Source organism: Oculina patagonica, chromosome 8 (genome assembly GCF_052425735.1).
Source record: "Oculina patagonica isolate OP01 chromosome 8, crgOcupat, whole genome shotgun sequence".
In the NCBI taxonomy this organism is placed as follows: Eukaryota; Metazoa; Cnidaria; class Anthozoa; order Scleractinia; family Oculinidae; genus Oculina; species Oculina patagonica.
The window spans coordinates 4,064,140-4,084,200 of NC_135765.1; the positions used below are offsets into that span (position 1 = coordinate 4,064,140).

General features: G+C 38.8%; 1 protein-coding gene across 1 annotated transcript in view; it reads left to right on the forward strand.

Annotated features, from left to right (window-relative positions):
- The window catches only part of LOC144663400 (E3 ubiquitin-protein ligase TRIM45-like), a 173,183-nt gene that overhangs the window by 138,650 nt on the left and 14,472 nt on the right, over positions 1 to 20,061 (forward strand). The window contains exon 2 of the mRNA XM_078524329.1: positions 14,219 to 14,480. Within this exon, the coding sequence (XP_078380455.1) occupies positions 14,289 to 14,480 (192 nt within the window). The 5' untranslated portion in view covers positions 14,219 to 14,288. The remainder of the gene's footprint in view (positions 1 to 14,218; positions 14,481 to 20,061) is intronic.

Here is a 20,061-nt window from a genome sequence, read left to right on the forward strand (position 1 = left end):
TATCAGTGCAAAAATTTCCCTATGCCTGTGATGAAATGTTTTGATTTAATCTTGTAGGGTTCAACAAGTTTCTGTTTGCTTTGTTTATATAAAAAGGAATAAATAAATAATAAAATATATAGCTAAGTAGGACATTTTTGCAGAGGCATATCCACAAAGTTGCTCTTCGTCCACTGTTACTTTACAATACCGGTACTTTGGAAAAATCAGAGAAAAACCCTCAAAGAAACACCCGCAGATTAGCTGCACCCGCGGATAATTAAGCTGCACCCTTCACAGCGGTCAAACGCAAAAGTTGACGTCACATCCGGTCTTCACCGCCTCGAACTTTTGACCAATCTCAAGCCCAGAGTGTCCCCCGGCTCTTCGGTCCATCAGTGGTTGGTCAGCGGTAGGGTCGCTGGGACACACTCTGGGAAACTGAAATGTATTTCTCTTTTTCTATTGGTCATTCACAGAACAATAGAAAACCACCAGGAAGTCTAAAAATCATCCCCGGAAGTTAACCAAACCGGAAACCCTGAAAAAACATTTTTTTGCTTTCGATGGCCAGATGTTTGAAGTATCAACTTAATTTCAGCTTTTCTTTGTAAAACACCTTAAGACTCGTGGAATGGCGCTACATAAATGAAGTACTTTCTAATTCTACCCTTCTCACTGAACTCAAAAGATACCATGAATAAATAAAAGTAAGTCCGCAATGCGTACATGTGTGGACTTCCATCATGAATTATTTTCACTGTACATAGGACTGAAATGTAAGTTGACAGTCACTTGGAGTACCGACTCACGAGTCAACAACTTCAAGGTTCGAGTCGAGTAAGTCAAGACACGAGACGAGAAAACAAAGAACTTATCAATCGATTAATTTTTCACAAGAATGTTAGAAGAAAACACGTGCCCCGCTTCACTTCGTTTTGAAGAAACCCAAGTTGCCGTTTTTTGGGGATGTCACGCAATGCTCAAACACTAAAAAAAATAGCGTTTTGTCCTCTAACACAGTAGCCTGAATTTCAGACGTCTCTCTCTGGTCGCCTGCTCCTCAAATTTAGATGAATAAGTCTACAGTGACTTTTAATGTGTGGCCCTAAACACGAGAACTTGACAGCTGAAAAAATCGGTGTTCTGCCCTATCTAAACACCCTAAATAATGAAAAAATTAATGATGTGGCCCTAAACACGAGAACTTGACGGCTGAAAATTCGGTGTTCTGCCCTATCAAAACACCCTAAATAATGAAAAAATTAATGATGTGGCCCTAAACACGAGAACTTGACGGCTGAAAATTCGGTGTTCTGCCCTATCTAAACACCCTAAATACTACCAAAATCAGTGTTTAGAAAAGACCGTGACTTCCCCGTCCCGTTCATATCGTACCCATCTCGTCACGTCGTTCACGACACATGCCAATTTTTTCATGGAAATAAAATCCCAAAATCCTTAAAAAGCTAGTTTTTGAAACCAAAAGCCTTCCCTTCCGCTAACAAGAAAGGATACTAATTTTAATTCAAAAAGGAATGTTGCGTGCAGCACGTGAACTGTCTCAGATCGCCTGTGTAAACAACTCATCGATAAACTTATTTTCTTTCAATGCGTTTTTATGTCCTTTCTGGAACATTAAAGTACGTTTCAATAAGATTTCACTAATGTATAGTTTCTTAGTACCTTGCCTAAAAAAGCAGAGTAATATTTTTTTTCTTCAAGAAATATTCTCCGTTCTTTAGTTTTCGAGTCGGTGGTTTGAGAAGCGGCGAAGGACTTAATTTCAACCAACAATTAAATTATCTTGTCGCACAGTTTCAATATGCAAATTTTACGATTTGATGTTATTTTTATACTTTAAGGACAATGTATTTTGGGCAGTTCTGAATTCGACATCGATCTTAGGTTATTCATGACTTGAGAGCCAAATGGAGCACGTGAATTTTATTTCGGAGCCCAAGACATGTAAAACAACATGATCATCGAACTTGTTTTGATGACTCATTGCGCATTCATGCTGTGTGTATTTTCGGCAACCAATGGTGTTACTATTTGCGGCCAAATACATGCAGTTTCACCCTTTTTACATTTGAACATGGGGAAATATTCTCCTTCCTGAAAAAATTCATCATTTTAACACGGTGAGTTATTTGGGCCTCCAATACGAGTTTCTTCTCTTTCAACTATTCATTTCAAACTCTTCGCGAACAAGTCTCTTTTAGGCAGTTGATTCCTTAACTCGCAGCGCCGCTTTTACGAGACAGTCGAGACCTTAGACTTGCCACAAGTCGACTCCTTTGAGCGACGAAATCGCTTCTAGATTCACGAATAAATTGCGACTTACTCGATACTGATCGAATAGTTTACCTCCTTGACTGCCCATTTAATACATCTGACATCTCACCGAAACTTCGGATTCTCCGAACACTATCGAATCTTTCCGTAAGCACTTAATCGAGTTAACACGGAAAGTGACCCCCCAATCGGAAAAAACTGCATCATGACAATGTGTGGAAATCCACACAAAAAAGGACTTCTTTTAAACGGCGCTGTTTCTGAACAGAGTTTAAAAGCAACAATGACGGCGACACCAATTGGCGAAACAAAGGACAAGGCCGATAGAAAACTAAATTTATAGTTGACTTACAAATCTCTTTAGAACTACTGTTTTCATTCAAATCTCCGTTTCGGCTGAAAAACTAAATATCGAAGACATTGTTCGATTCCAAGTAATAACTTACGGCAATGCAACGCAGAATTTGAGCATAAAGCGCTGTTTTGCCGAAGGAAAAAAATTGTACAAAAAATTAGCACACACGTGCACGAGCGTGCACGTGCAGAGTCGCTGTGCTGCTCATTAAACCTAATTGAATAGCGTTGGCCGGTGTGGCCGTAAACGTGCTAATTAATATCACCGCCATTCGTCAAGAAAAAATTGCTTGCTTGAAAACATGCAATCTATTCTGGAAAGCCGTTTTTACGAAAATTGCGTTAAAGATGCACTGTCAGGGAGAAGCCTTTTAAATATGAGAAAGACGCAAAAAATATGCCAAAGTTGCCAAACAAAAATTGTAACGAACAGAACAATAGCTTTCTCGTGCGTTGTGCATTATGTAAATTTCTGAGCCGTTCTCTGCAAAATAACTATGGACACACGCACACGGTCTTCGCAGACGGAATCCTGGAAGGCTTTCATTTCAAACAAATATAGCAGAATGCTCAAAAAATCAAAATCAAAGCACCAGATGCCCTGTAGTTAACTCATTGTTTTTCTTTCTTGCAGAATATTATTGTTACTTTTGTTACTTCGATAAATACCAATTCCGTCAATAGTGTGTTAGAAATAGTTTAACTTTCTTGATCTACTTCTGTTCTGGGAAATTTACTTCCGCTTAGACCTTGGTCCGGAAGACCAAGTTTCTGACCTGAAACCGACCTGAAATTGATCTGATCAATTCCAGTTTCCCAGAGTCCGTCCCGTACCGCTGACCGACAAGACAGACTCTGGGCTCGAGATTGACTTTTGACTCGAAAGTGGGCAAACTTTTGTAAGAAATTGTTAAAGAAATAGTGCGGTGAAAGAACATTTCAAGCTGGGACACTCAGTAGAGATGAATTATCAAATTTCCAATCCATAAGCGGCACATAAACCTTAACTTTCCAGGGACCGCGTTAACTTTTGGCTTTAAAGCGAAAGTTTTCGGAAAATTTAAGACTTTGTATGGAAAATTTTGGCGGGAGTTGCGCAGGAACTGCGCACGCGCGCTGCGTTTGACCGCTGTGTAGCTGCGCCCTGAATTTCCCAACTCAAAGTTTGGAAAACAAGTTTTTTGAAAGTAAATTTAAGAAAATCCAAAGTTGAGTCTTTAGAAGTCTTCTTCATCAAATATAAACTCACTAAACATTGAAATGGAAAATACTTCAGTCTTACCCACAGTTTGAGCTCTTTACACTAATATAATGAACACCAACTTTGACATATGGTTGATCTTTTTCTGGTATTTGTTGACAGGTATTTCTTCATTAAACACAGTTTTTCCATAGATTTTTGTGTGACTTTGTGTGACAACAAGTCTAGAACGTTTGCAGAACATTCGTAGCTTAGTAACCAGGCATTCAATTGGACACGAAAATGGGACTAGGGCGAGAACGAACAAGCAAAACAAGTCACGACACCTTTTCCAAATGTTCCCGCAGATAAGCCGCAGCTCGATTTCAAGCAAAGATTTTCGAAGAAAAAGGTGCGGCTTATCTGCGGGTGTTTAGGGTAATCTAATTTCCATGCCAACTCCTGTCATAAGTTACTCAAGGGCTCGAATGACACGAGAAAGAAATTCATTTCCCACTAAAGTCAAGCAAAGTATTTGGAAACTTTCGAAAAGATTAATGACTGTGGCCTCTCAATTTTTTTTAAAAAAGTTGTGATACAAATGCACTTGATCTATCCAATATTATTAAAGGGTTGCCTGGCTTCTTGACTTCTTCACTCAACTTGATTAACTCAGCCAAGTGTATATAAATATTTGTTTGCACTGTAAAATGTCCCTGCCCTTGCACCATCAGTCATCAGCGATCACTCAGATTCTGAAAGTGACTTGATTGCTAAATGGATCGATCTCTTTAAGGCCTTATAATTTGTGACATATTACTTGTAAATATTATAATTTTTGGCATATTAGATTTTTAGATATTATTTTTTATCTTTTATACACGTACACGTTCAAACTAGAACTCGTACTCCTAGGTTTTACATGTATAAATAAAATGTGATTTGATTGATTGCAATAATTGAAATAGTCTTTGGTGCACAAAATTCAGTGATAAGAATGTTCTGTTAGCAGATTTTGCAGCAGTTCTACATTAACACTGCAGCAGATTCAGTGGAACGTTTTGAAATGTGGGGGCAGGGTCTCATACTCCAAGCCAATTGCATACCTTCCCCCCAAGAGGGAATCTTTAGTCGTCAGAGGGCATAAAATGTGCGCGAAGTCACTGATGCCACAGGTAATGTCAAATACAATCTTCACAGATTGTGGACCTCTTCTAGTAGCATACACTGCTGAGCGCGATCCTGACGAAACGATTTGTGCAGAGATTTGTGCACTGGTCTCTTTTATGCTATGCTAGTGATACTTTCGGCACTGAAAGCTGGGGAGGGGGGAGTTGAGCCCCCCAAATTTTTGCTTGGGGGCTACAACCCCCTCCCCCCAGCACCCTCTCCCCTGCTCTGCCACTTATGTGTATCCTAGCACTTTTACTCACAGTTGGGCCAAGTAGTTAAAAATGAAAGTGGAGGTATGGACAAATCACTGAAGAGAATCAAGAAGCTACTTGCTGAAAGTTTCCGTTTTTGATATATTTATGTTAAATATAAACAAAAGATACATTTTTACAAATTTTTTGATACAGTTCGAAATTCTGTCAGTAGGGTTCAGAGCTTCTGAGGTCTCTGGACAGGATTTTTTTTTAAATTGCAAAAATCTTTCTTGTGGATTAAACAAAATATATCAAAAACAAACCTTTCACGGAGTCATAGTTTTAGCAGAGCCCCATACCCATACAAAAAGGTTATGGTTAACGTCAGCTTACATCTGTCATGTCATGGTCAATTGACAGCTGTCAAAACAAGGTATCTGCTGACCAGTATCACATGGCCATATCGCGGGCTCACATATAGAACTCATCGAGGTTGAATGTTTTTTTGAAGTTTACCGCTGACCAAGTAATGGTTTACATTGGATCGCGGGCTCAAGTGCTATATTTTTTCCTATTATCGGTCAGTAAATTCGGATTTACGAAAAGGGCAAAGTAAATAATCGGGGAGCTCTGCTTTTAGGCTTGGCTAAATCTATTTAATAAAGTTATTAGCTTGAAATTATAGACTATCTTAGACATCCTTTGTCATTGCCATGGTGACAAAGCTTGTCTGCATCAGTTGATCGGATTTTGTTTACTAATTGGTTTTTAGCCATGCAATCAGCCTAGCTGTATTAGAATTTCAAAGACAGGAAGGTGTTAATTCGCTTTTACAATAATGATCAGAAAGTGTTGTATGTTGTAAAGCATTACACTTGCTTTCAGCTAAGCATCATGAACACATTGCACAATGTCATTTGGCCACCTGCTATTGAAACTTTAAAAGTTTGAATTGTCCTAAGCAAAACTTTCGCAGTAACCACTCACTTCAAGTGCAAAAGTTCACAACCTTCAAGTTTGGTGGCCAATCTTGTCATGTTTCATGTGCTGCATATTCTTGCTTAGATGCAACCTATGCCGTGTGAGTTTGTATTGTCAAGCAAAGGTTCTTTTTTCTAAGATAAATTTACAATATGTGCAATTTTAATTGTCAGAACTCAGTTAGAAAGATCAGAATCTGTTTTATTTAAGGATAATAAATATCATTCAGTAGGGTTCTATTGTCTTTTACCATAGTTAGTAGAATAAGCATGAAATAACCCCAGGGGGGGTACTCCGGCTTGTAAATGACGGGGATGATCGAAGGATTTTTTTGGGTTTGAAATTTTCGATTCCGGGATTTTTTTGGGTTGGAAGATTTGGCAAGTATTTTTTTGGGTGACTAGATTCAAATAGGGGATTTTTTGGGGTATTAAAAACAAACTAAAGTGCCTTGGCGTATTTATGGTATGATGAATAATCAAACTCGAGCGTTATTGCCCCTCCTGGCAATTTAGGGGTTATTAGACAAGGGATTTTTTGGGGGGTTATTTTTGGTCCAGGGATTTTTTTGGGTAATGTCGGAAGACTAAGGGATTTTTTTGTGCCCTGAGTTTTGCCTTCATTCGATCATCCCTGTCATTTACAAGTCGGAGTACCCCCCTGGGGAAATAACACATGCAGGAGCCAATACTCGATTATGGCTCTCCGCAAAGAGCACGAAGCAAAATACTCCTTGGAATTTAGAAAGGTCTAATACAAAGTATAAACAAAAGAGACAAATTATATTTGATGAATTCTATTAGATTCAGTAAACAGACATGACTACATTCTTTTAATACAATGAAAAGTTCTACTTACAACCTTAGAGGCGCAGATTTCTTTCCACATTCCCAGATTTATTACTGTCACCTATGGGAAACACTTGCTAAGATATATCGGACCTATGCTGTGGAATCGACTCCCAACTAACTTAAAAAACTTATCGTCTCTGCAATCTTTTAAAAGACAGATCACTTAAACTGACCTTTCACCGAAAATTGAACATGAATGCGAGAACTGTGTTTTATGTAGCACATGATTTACGATAAATACGAATAACTTACGGTATTTTAGAATTGTTGTTGAAATTATTTGTAAATAATGTAGTTAAATTTTAGTCTGTTTTTTATTATAAATATCAAATTTAGGTCTTTTTATTATTATTATTATTATTATTATTATTATTATTATTATTATTATTTTTTATTTATTTTATGTGTCCCCTATTAGTAGAGAGTATTTTCTCTCTCGGCTAGAAATAAGAGTTGTAGTGACACATTAATAAAGTTGTTTATTTTTATTTTTTTATATTTTTATCGGATGTCACGCTACAAGATAACGAAACTTTCGAACAATTATATTCAACCCAGACGTTGTCAGCTACTTTTTTTTACGTTAATTTTGACAAAAGACCCCCTTGCATGCATTGCGTGCAGTTTATTTCCACTTGCCGCACAGGGGGCCCAGACAAACTGTTTGTGTACAGACTGTGCACATTTACATTTTTATAGAGAATGTATGGAATTTACCGAACGGTCTGTAGAATTGCGTGTAATGGCGCAAAACATGAACAAATTTGTGCTGAATAAATGTAAAGTTTTCCTACCTTTTGTGTAGTGTTGTTTTTTCGGCTCGAAATGGCGAATATGAGTCGATTGAAGGATATTTTGCTTTCGCTGTTTACTATACATCTAATTATATGGAAAGGGTGGAAACTCCGACTGCTCTAAAGTAGAACACTTCCAGTGCCGAGCCGATTTTCGACCTGATAATCCCATCGCACAGCTTTCAAACTACGCACCAGAAAAGAGGAAGGCTTGACGAATCTTCTCGTATCATTTGATCGAAAATTTATCTAAACGGTCCGGAACAAGCCCTCGAACGAAAACGGGTATCCAAAATTTTTAAGCCGTCCGAATGCGTAGCACCAATTTGTGGTGCCGAAGGGAAAACGCTATTCCCCAGCCACTTTGTGATTGGATACAATTGAACAATGGTCGTTCAAGATTTTGTTTCGTGGAAAGGGAGGCAAAGGCAAAACCAATACTCAGTAGTGTAGGGAGTGATGTCAATGGTGCGACACAACCCAAGGCTCCTCCCGCAATTACGACGGCGATGTCGAAAGCGACGCATAATCATTTAAATATGCGCCGTTATAATTTTTATACGTCGAAGTAATTATAAAATGTTCATATTCTAGTCGATATGTGCTTTATTTTTAAAGCTGGCTTGCTTCTAATATGTTGAGACAGCGTTTATTTTTTCAAAGAAAAGAAATGTTTTTTTCAACCGAAGAAAACAAACTGTAATGAAATTTAGTCATCTCACCTCGTTGTTTTACAGAGGTTGCAAAACAATGCACCTACATATGAAACTCTCGTGCAGAGCCTGTTGTTATCCTTATTTATTTAGCTTTTTGTTTACTGACGTTTCTGTTGTGTTGATGAGCAACATGTCGGGACAACCCCGCTGCACGGAAGTTTCACATGTTGGGGATTTGTTTTGCAATCTGTAAAACAACGAAGTGAGATGACTGAAGTCTAATATTTTTTTTCCAACGGCTGTAAAATATCTTTTTCTTTAGAAAATGAACGCCGTCTCAATATATTAGAAGCAAAAATAAAACATGATCTAGATACTTAATTACTCGTTTCTTAAATCAGTATGATTATTTTATAATTACCTCGACGTATAAAAATTATAACGGCGCATATTTAAATGATTATGCGTCGCTTTCGACATCGCCGTCGTAATTGCGGGAGGAGCCTTGGGTTGTGTCGCACCATTGACATCACTCCCTACACTACTGAGTATTGGTTTTGCCTTTGCCTCCCTCTCCACGAAACAAAATCTTGAACCACCATTGTTCAATTGTATCCAATCACAAAGTGGCTGGGGAATAGCGTTTTCCCTTCGGCACCACAAATTGGTGCTACGCATTTGGACGGCTTAAAAATTTTGGATACCCGTTTTCGTTCGAGGGCTTGTTCCGGACCGTTTAGATAAATTTTCGATCAAATGATACGAGAAGATTCGTCAAGCCTTCCTCTTTTCTGGTGCGTAGTTTGAAAGCTGTGCGATGGGATTATCAGGTCGAAAATCGGCTCGGCGCTGGAAGTGTTCTACTTTAGAGCAGTCGGAGTTTCCACCCTTTCCATATAATATTAGATGTATAGTAAACAGCGAAAGCAAAATATCCTTCAATCGACTCATATTCGCCATTTCGAGCCGAAAAAACAACACTACACAAAAGGTAGGAAAACTTTACATTTATTCAGCACAAATTTGTTCATGTTTTGCGCCATTACACGCAATTCTACAGACCGTTCGGTAAATTCCATACATTCTCTATAAAAATGTAAATGTGCACAGTCTGTACACAAACAGTTTGTCTGGGCCCCCTGTGCTTGCCGTTCTTCGCGCTAATCCCGTTTTCGTTTTTCGGGGGCCTTCATGGGTGCGTTTTTACTGGCTGGAAGCACATTTAAATTTGATTACACCCTACATTGCTCTCGAAATCATAAATTTTACAGAGAGAACACGAAAACCGTGAACACTTTCATTATACTTTGAAAAAGGAAGTAGAGGAAATAGTTGACAAATATTCACTAAAAATAACCAACTGGCTCCATCTCGGTACATTTGTTTATATTTCTCGCAGTTTGAGCTATCATTCAATGGTTTCTGCAGAGAGGAAATTACACATGCAAGATAGAGTGAAGTGTTCACGGTTCTCTGGTTCACACTGTAACCCGTCCAGCCCCTACACACCGCCGCTTCTCCATGCGTGCCAAAAATACATTTGTCACGTGTCTGCGATTCTCGGAAGTCAAGCTTTCTGGCATCCTCGGAGACCCAGGGGCAGTTAGTGGGGGCGACTGGCAGCTTATCGGGACGACGGGATTTTCGGGCGAAAGTTTACAAGAGCGTAACAGCCCCTGGGCACTTTGTCTTACCGAACCAGTTCCAGAAGCGTTTGAACTCCTTCCTCCTGATTGGCCACAAAAATATTTTTGTGGCCAATCAGCGAGGAGAACCGGCCAAGAGACTCTGATGTCTTCTTACACGAAGTAGTTTTCTCCTTCGATCGACGAAGTTGCTTGGCCCTTGCAACCGAGAGATAATTCTTGTGAACCGTTTCAGAAAAAAATTCAACGAAGCGTACGAAATCGCCAACTGAAAGCCAGGCGCAAGGAAACAAATACCCATCGCCAAATTTTCACGGCAGCCTTTTTGAAGGTATGGTGAATTTTTCTAGCTAAAACACGATACACGTTGCTTGTCGAGTAAACAATGTTACATATATTTTTTTTTCGATCGTTGAAAGACTTCTGAAACTTTCCATGATTTGAGAATCTTCGTTGCACGGGCCACGCAACTATGTCGATCGAACGTGGGAACGATCGGCGAGCTGCACTGCTCGCACTTTGCTTCTTGCTTTCGCGTCGAACTGAATCACAAACCGGCCAATTTTCGCATCCTAGTATTAAATATGTGACGATGGATTACAATACAGCTTCTGTTTTCTGTCCCGATTTTTTTTTTCGCTGTATGATGATCATTGGGTGAGGTCGATTGTTGCAGACTGTGTGGGTTTGTTTTTATGGACAAGCGAAGAAAACGAAATATAGTTGGAAAAAACCCTGGCAGGGCTTGAGACTAACTTTTTAATTCACTGGTTTACTGGCTAGTGACATGTCAGATTTTACTAGCCAAAAGTAATTTTTCACTAGTCAGGTATATTGATTTCTATCAAGAACAGTTGCATGACTTTTCCGAGTTTTTCACTAGCCAAAGTGGCTAGTAGGAATGCTAAACCTGGTAGCCAAAACCTAAATAGCCTTTGGCTAGTTGGCTACCGTTAGTCTCGAGCCCTGCCTGGGTTAATTCTTACTGATTAGATTTTAAATTTAATAGTGTATTGTAACAGTTTTCTTTTTGAGTGAGCTGTCATATTAGCTGTGGATCACTAAAGTACAGATGATGTCATTCATGCACCTTGACTTGGGATGAAGAGGCATAACATGAAAGCCATCCTATGGGCCTGATAGACACATTATTTTACACTTAACATTGATTTTAGTTATTGCAGAACTTTAAATACTCTTTTCAGACAACTAAAAATCTTGATTGCACAATCAGCATTCCATACAGTTTGTGTCTCTAAGATGTTCTCTACAGAATATAATTTACAAGAATCAATAATTACCTGTATAAGACTATCAGAGAAACATATAACTTTCAAAAACTCAAGACACTCAAGACTATGGAAACAGTACGAATAGTGGTCCAGTTTTGTTAAGAATCACCATGTAAGTGTACTGAAGTGATAAACAAGTGATATCAATGTGATGCCATCAGATACTTTAGATCTCAACTTGAAAAAGGTAGGCTGATTTTTTCAAGTTTTGTCCTTGTGGACTGAAAAAACAAAAAACAAAAAAACATTCTTGGTCCCTTCTTCCTTCAACAACAATTTACTTTTGTATCTCCATCTTGATGCACCAGGTGCATTTCATGTACGAGAAGACCTATTTGCCCATTTAAGTACTTTTTTTTACCAAAAAGCATTAAAATCCCTGTGACAGTAGTGTCCCTTTAACTTTATATATACCTAAGCTAATGGAAGATAAAATTTGCAGGCCCCCCACATGCATATATGCCAATGTACATATTACACACAACCTGTATTTTCAAATTATTTAGTAAATAAACCCCTTCAGGCGGCTGGTATATTGGAGGATAATGCCCGAGGCTGAAAGATTGTCGAAAAATGAACAGTTGGCCGAGAAGCGAAGCTTCGAGGGCAACTGTGAAATTTTGAGGACAATCTTTCAGCCAAGGGCATTATCCTCAAATATACCAGTAAGCCAGAAAGGGGTTTATTTATTTTATAACCCTCCGATTAATTTGTACAACGCGCTTTATCGCCAGTAAATTTATAGGAAAAACCTACGTAATAAACCAGGAGTAAATGTGGTTGAAATAAATGTAAGTTGATTGATTTACCTGATTTTTGAACTCTGTGATTTCATTAAAAGTTAGGATTGAATAAGGTGACTTCATTCGTTTGTTTTGTGCTTGCCTACAAAATCGGGCGGCGGATATCAAATCGGACGGGGTATATTCGCTGATACCCGTCGTCCGATTTTGTACCACGTGATGCGTTTTGTCCAATGAGCGCGCGCAAAAATTAATGAGTGGGTTATAATTGAAAATACAGGTTGTGTGTAATATGTACATTGGCATATATGCATGTGGGGGGCCTGCAAATTTTATCTTCCATTTGGGAACCTAAATTATTGTTCACAATAGCTTGCTCAAAAATTCTTGCCCATGTGGGTGAAGGGTGAGGGGGGGGGGGGGGGCACCCAGGAGCCCTCTCCCTGATCTGTGACTTGTGCAGTGCCCTTTAGCTCCTCTTGATGCATGAAGGGAGTTTCTGATTTTTGAGAATTGCACTACCGCTCTTATTTGACGAGTGTTGATAGAAAGTTCCTGTATACTTTGTGTAGGTATACTAATAATTAAGTTACACAAGTAGTATATGAGAAGTAAACATAAAATCATGAACAAGCAATAATTACCTGTTGTATGTGACAATCATATTTTAATTAGTCAAATTAAAAGTAGCCTGCATGGCCGGTGTTCGAGGGGGAGGGAGAAGGGAATTTCGAGCGTGAAGTGCGATTGTTAATTAAAAGAGCTGTCCAGCATACATTCCACTGACTTTTAATTTTTGGTACTACATGTATATGCAAGTCTTAATAAAGAAAATGTTTGCAGCTCTTTTAGTTAACACTCATTGGGCACTTATTATAGTGAACAAGCCAAACATTGGCAACCAGCTTAAAGTTTAGTGCAAAAGCCTTGTCAAAGAGTTCTCATCACGAAGAAGCCTCAAGGCTTCATGTGTTTTTTCTAAACAAAGAGGAAAAACATTTTGTTATGATGTGTCTGTCAGCTTTTAGACATAACTTCATTGATTTTTAATAAGGGGATCTACTATGACTACTTATTCAGTACAGACTATGAAAATAGAAATATACAGGCTTTTCCTAGTACACAAATCCATCTACTTGTCAATGAACAGTTGTGTGCACCTCATCACAAACAACAGCAACAGTATTGTTTCGGTAAATTTCTTTAGAGTACCATAAAGCACAGTAGATTCTCCCTTTCTAACTTTGCTCCGCTTTAAGCTTGTCCACAGAGATCAAAGACAAGCTTTCGTTTAGGGCTTGCTGGAACTCATGTTCGAATGTACGCTTTGAAGCGCCATTCACCTCAGCCATTTACAAACCGGTAGCGTTCGATAATGAGAGTGATTCAGTTCGACGCGAAAGCAAGGAAGCAAAGTGCGAGCAGTGCAGCTCGCCGATCGTTCCCACGTTCGATCGACATAGTTGCGTGGCCCGTGCAACGAAGATTCTCAAATCATGGAAAGTTTCAGAAGTCTTTCAACGATCGAAAAAAAATATATGTAACATTGTTTACTCGACAAGCAACGTGTATCGTGTTTTAGCTAGAAAAATTCACCATACCTTCAAAAAGGCTGCCGTGAAAATTTGGCGATGGGTATTTGTTTCCTTGCGCCTGGCTTTCAGTTGGCGATTTCGTACGCTTCGTTGAATTTTTTTCTGAAACGGTTCACAAGAATTATCTCTCGGTTGCAAGGGCCAAGCAACTTCGTCGATCGAAGGAGAAAACTACTTCGTGTAAGAAGACATCAGAGTCTCTTGGCCGGTTCTCCTCGCTGATTGGCCACAAAAATATTTTTGTGGCCAATCAGGAGGAAGGAGTTCAAACGCTTCTGGAACTGGTTCGGTAAGACAAAGTGCCCAGGGGCTGTTACGCTCTTGTAAACTTTCGCCCGAAAATCCCGTCGTCCCGATAAGCTGCCAGTCGCCCCCACTAACTGCCCCTGGGTCTCCGAGGATGGCTTTCTGGAAATCACGACTGTCGCGTCGACGTGTCTTCGCTTCGCTGCAGCGATATTTTATTTTGTGCAAGTTAAGAGACTCCGTTGGCTTCGAGGTTTCATAGTCGATCCTTATCCTGTTCTTTAAAGTAAAAGAAACATCTAAACAATGGCTAAAGCTTCATCTTTAGCAGAGAACTTGGCGAAGGAGTTGGAATGCGCGGTTTGCTTGGAGCAGTACAAGGAACCCAAAGTTCTGCCATGTCTTCATTCCTTCTGCAAAACATGTCTGGAAGGTCTGCTTGCTAAACAAGGAGTGGCGTGGAGCGTAAATTGTCCATCTTGCCGGATTAGTGTTGAGGTTAGTTTGCTGAAAGTCTTGAGCTGCGATCATTTTGCCTCCCTCTCCCCCCCCCCTCCACGACCCCTCTTTTTCAATCGATTGTTAGCTCATTGAATCGCTTCTTAGAACATCCTGTGGAAATTGCCATCTTGGAATTACGTCCTTTTGTCATAGTAAAACCTGATGTGGAAAGATACATACGTGTTCATATATAAATATTAACAGTGTACTGCAAACTTCGGTTGAGGAGAGATGGGGCGTGGAGGAGGGGGGGGGGGGGGGCAAGGATACGAATTGTATTTTATAAGCTGTATGGATATGTGCCTCCCGATGGAAATCATTATGGATCTGTTTAGTGTGAAACAGTTTTACATTTTGGCTTTTTAGTGTCAAATAATGTATGAGTGAAATTGGAGTTGTTTTAATGTGCTGTAATAATTGCACAGTAGCAAGGACTTCTCATGAGGGGGGCGTTGGGGCCTGTAAGAAACCGAAAAACCGCACAAAAAATCATGCAAAACTGAAAAACCAAAGTGAATTTTGATCAATACCGAAAACCGAGCATAAAATTCCAAATTCCAAAGCTGTAACCGTAATTGGCACCTCAAGATTTTGAAAGAAGAAAGAATGGAGTTTTTTTAAAGAGTCTTGTGTTCATTAACATGCTAAATTACACTGCTCTAACTTGCATTTTAAACACAAAAGCAGGTTTTCTTTCTACCAGCATGATCTCAGAGAAACTGTCAACCAAATTGGAAAAACCAAAACCACAGCAAAACCCAAATCCAAAAGAAGGCTAGTATTTTTGCCGGAATTGGAAAACTATATGCTAATAGAAGGAAAACCCGAAACCGAAGAAGACACCAAAACCAAAAAAACTGTGTTTTTTTTGTTGGGGAAACCGAAGAACGGATCTAAAAAATGGCCAAAACCGAAAAACTGAAAACCCCCAAGTCCCCCTCCTCAATAAGAAAATTCTTATGTGCATCCCATTCAAAAAATCAGGAATTTAGGATATTAGATCAACCCGATTGTTGGACAGAACCTGTTTTGGACAGGTTTGGAGTACTAATTTTCACAATTTCAAAATAATTGTGAAATTTAATATGTGCAGAAAAAACATTGTGTGAAATTTAAACACACAAAAAATAATACCATATTGTATATCAAATTTAACCCATTGGCGCCTGTGCCGCCCGTAACCGCCCGTAACCGCCCGTGCGAAAACCACCCCTAAAATGCCTGTGCCGCCCGTAACCGCCCGTAAAAACCGCATTGTGACAAATGCCCTTTCCCTCCCTCCGTGGAGACTTTTTGGTTCTCCTATTGTTCTACAGATAATAAGGGCAAATAAACCAATCAAAATCCGTTTTCTGCGCATATTTTTAGGGAACTCTTGGGGTCCTAGAAAGAAGGTTTTTTGTCTTATTCTGTGCGTTGAAAATGTACAAGAAAATCATGGTGCCGGGCGGCACGTATTTACAAACTTCCAAGGCCTTGTTTTTGATTCTGAACACAAAAAATACCATCTTTGAGACTTAAAAAGGAAAAAAAGAAACACTATAGAATATTTAAGTGGCCCTAAAACGGAAAACCATGGAGTACAGAGTGCTAAAACCTTGTTGAAGAAGGATTCATCTTTCCTTTCACGGCCGCGAAGACATGCCGTAATGGCGCTTACAAGTGCGTTTTGAATTCAAATCACGGGCTTGAACACGGCCTAAATGCAGCTTCTCAAGACTTCTGAGAACGAAATGGTAATGTACTGTTAATGCTTCGAATTTGGATGTAATTTTTTGAAGGATCGGTAGATCCATTAAGTGTACAATTGACTCCAAGAACCATCTGCTAAAATTAAACTTCGCCTTCGACATGAACATGTGGATAATTAATTCTGCCGTGCAGTTCAGCACGGCTCGAAAAATTTCGATATTTGACGCTTGTGAACACATTTCTTGGCTATCATCCTAACTGAAAACAAATTCTAAACAAAGTTTCTTTCAAGTTTTTGTCATTTATCAATTCTGAGTGCGGAATTTTAGGCTTTTGAAGGCGAACAGATTTGTCGCACACGTGTTGTTATCTGACACCTATTTTTTGGGAGACTTGCTTCTTCATTGTTTTGCTCCGCTTTGTTTTGAATTATGTCTATCGCTTTAGAAAATTACAACAGTGCTTCAGAATATACAAAGGAGTATGTTTATTAACATTAAAATTAAAGGAACGCGTAGAAAGCGGTGCTAGTGTTAAGTTAGTGGTCGGAATTCGGCTATCTTTAAAACAGGGAATGGGGAATCGGGGAATGGGGAATGAGGAATGGGGAATGGGCTAGGGAATCTTTAAAATGGGGAATCTTTAAAAGCGGGAATCTTTAAAACGGGGAATCTTTAAAAGCGGGAATCTTTAAAATGGGGAATCTTTAAAAGCGGGAATCTTTAAAGCGGGGAATCTTTAAAAGCGGGAATCTTTAAAACGGGGAATCTTTAAAAGCGGGAATCTTTAAAACGGGGAATCTTTAAAAGCGGGAATCTTTAAAAGCGGGAATCTTTAAAAGCGGGAATCTTTAAAACAGGGAATCTTTAAAAGCGGGAATTTTTAAAATGGGGAATCTTTAAAAGTGGGAATCTTTAAAACGGGGAATCTTTAAAAGCGGGAATCTTTAAAACAGGGAATCTTTAAAACGGGGAATCTTTAAAAGCGGGAATCTTTAAAATGAGGAATCTTTAAAAAGACGTCTGACTGAAATCGGTGGTTTAATTGACAAATTTTAACTCGTCGCGCCGAAAACAGCGTAGTTTACAAAGGTACTTGTTGGTCGACTTTTTCGGCTTGAAATTGTTCACAGAAACTTCTAAAATTCATTTACTGTATGTACAGCAAGTCGGCCAAAATACTGAGCGAAAAATAAAGGAGAAAAATGTAACCAAAAGTAACTTTATTCAACCAAAATTCGAGGCCAAAAACCAGATAACGGCACTTCATAGCGCGAGCTTCGAAATTTACGAGCCAGGAATAAACAGATATAAACAAACAGAATTAAAACACCTACATCAAGCTGCCTTTACCGGCATTAAGTACAGTAGCCCATAGAGGTGAATCAGTGTTGAAAAATAAACATTGCTGGAGCTGCAAAAATGGCCAGAGATAAAACTTTGCAGACGATTCATCGAAAAAGTTTTGAATCTGATGAGTACGTGACAAACCCAACTCAGTGCAGCGGAAGTTCAGTTTCGCCATATTTTATTTTTTATTTTTTTACTACTCGACAATAATTGCAATAGAGTTCGAAAATTCACTAATGGAAGTTTAAAATCTACGTCTGTAAACGCTGAAATAAACTTCAGTATATATCGGCGCGAAGGGTTTTTTATATTTTTTTTATAAAAAGTATTGGAGTTGTCAACGCCTCAGCAGGAGTGTTTTAGCAGAGTGACCGATGACAACCAATCTTGTCACGTCATCTTGCAGAAAGTGGTCACAAAGAACAAGTCCGGATAAAATGTAGGTTAAAATTTATTCGTGGGCGAATAGCAATACCGTATTTTCGTTTATTTTTTTATCGTCAAGTAATGTCGAGGGGTTTCTAATCGTGAAAACTCACCAACGTGTAGCACAAAGTGACAGATATATAATCTGCGATAAATAAAGTTTAAACTTGACCTTTGCGACATTTCCTGTAAAATTCTTGCGCCATTTCCTGTGAAATGGCTAGCATGTAACCACTAATGATAACTTAATCTGGTTTTTAAAAACATTTAGTATAAGGTATTTTATCTTGCGAACAGGCTTTTCAGCGAGAGCTTTCAATTCGCAAATTACCCACGGCCACAGGAGACTTAAGCATGTTCGCAGTCTCCGTTTTAAAGATTCTCCGTTTTAAAGATTCACGCTTTTAAAGATTCCCCGTTTTAAAGATTCCCCATTTTAAAGATTCCCGCTTTTAAAGATTCCCCGTTTTAAAGATTCCCGCTTTTAAAGATTCCCCGTTTTAAAGATTCCCGCTTTTAAAGATTCCCGCTATTAAAGATTCCCCGTTTTAAAGATTCCCGCTTTTAAAGATTTCCCGTTTTAAAGATTCCCGCTTTTAAAGATTCCCCATTTTAAAGATTCCCGCTTTTAAAGATTCCCCATTTTAAAGATTCCCGCTTTTAAAGATTCCCCATTTTAAAGATTCCCGCTTTTAAAGATTCCCCATTTTAAAGATTCCCCAGCCCATTCCCCATTCCTCATTCCCCATTCCCCGATTCCCCATTCCCTGTTTTAAAGATAGCCGTCGGAATTCTGTAATTTTGTAAGCGTTGTTTATGCTTTTTCACGCGGCCGTGATTTGAAGATAATTTTATCATCTCGAATTACCGCTTTTCTGCACCGAGAAAAAAGCTCAGTGTTATTGAATTAATGACAGTGTCAGTTGAACAGATTGAAAACCTATCTTTTACCCAACTATTTTACGATTTTTCTTAAGAATTTGTACAAAGTCTACGTGTTTTTGCGAGCTCCAAAATTACGCGCGGAGGTGGATAAAATTTTATCGCTGTCTTGTAATTTCGTTTGGGATCAATTTATTATTGCTGGGAATTTTTTTTAGTCATAAATTGGTCTTTCAACATGTCTAGTTTGAATAAAAGTTTACTTCAGAAACTAATGGTTTGTCTGAATTTACTGCGCATATGGTTTATTTTTTCCACTCGTGCGTTTGCTTTCAATGCAGTAAAATAGCCAGGTATTTAGGGGTGGGTGCGTGCGTAAAACCTTCAGGCGTCAATGGGTTAATAAAAATTTTAAGTGTTTGGAACTGCCACCCTGGAAAATATCTTTCCGTCTTGTTCTCGACTAGCACCCTTCCACTAATTTCTGTTTTCTTCAGCTTAAATCGGCCAAAACCTCTTTTAATTAGCACAGTCACCAAAGTTTTGTTTGCAGGTCCCTTGTAGTTACATTGAGCCAGACCTTTGTATATTTCCAGTAGTTCCTTAGTCTTTGACGACTAATCCATAAAACACTGACTAAATCGCAGAATTTAATACACTTTTGCTCTAATTTTTGTTGCAATTGTGACAATTAATACTTGCGAGTTGGCTCCCGAATATTTGCGCAAAATTAAGTATGCCTGAAAATTAGTAAGAATAAGATAGTCAAGCCACTTATTTCATGGATAACAGCACTTGTCACAAGCAAACATTATTGATTTTTATTCAGATCTGTTTGTAGATTTAAATTAAAGGCTATCAATGGTTTTGAGCTGTTTTAGTGTGAAATCGGGTAAAGTTTCCTTCTGGTTTAAAATAGGCCATTTTCAAAAACACCATAATACTCTTTGTTATCCCTCTATAATTTTGCATAAGCATTGTTTTCAATTTCTCTTGGGACAGCAAGAGAAATTGAAAACAATGCTTATACAATATTTTGGAGGACATCAAAGATTACTAATGTATTTTTGAAAATGGCCTAAGGAAACCACAGAGGAGCTCCCCCACCCCGGGATTAAACATTTGGATTTAGGATTTATTAGCCTAAATCCATCCATCCATCCATCCATCCATCCATCCTTCCTTCCTTCCTTCCATCCTTCCTTCCTATACATTTCCCAAAATTTTTC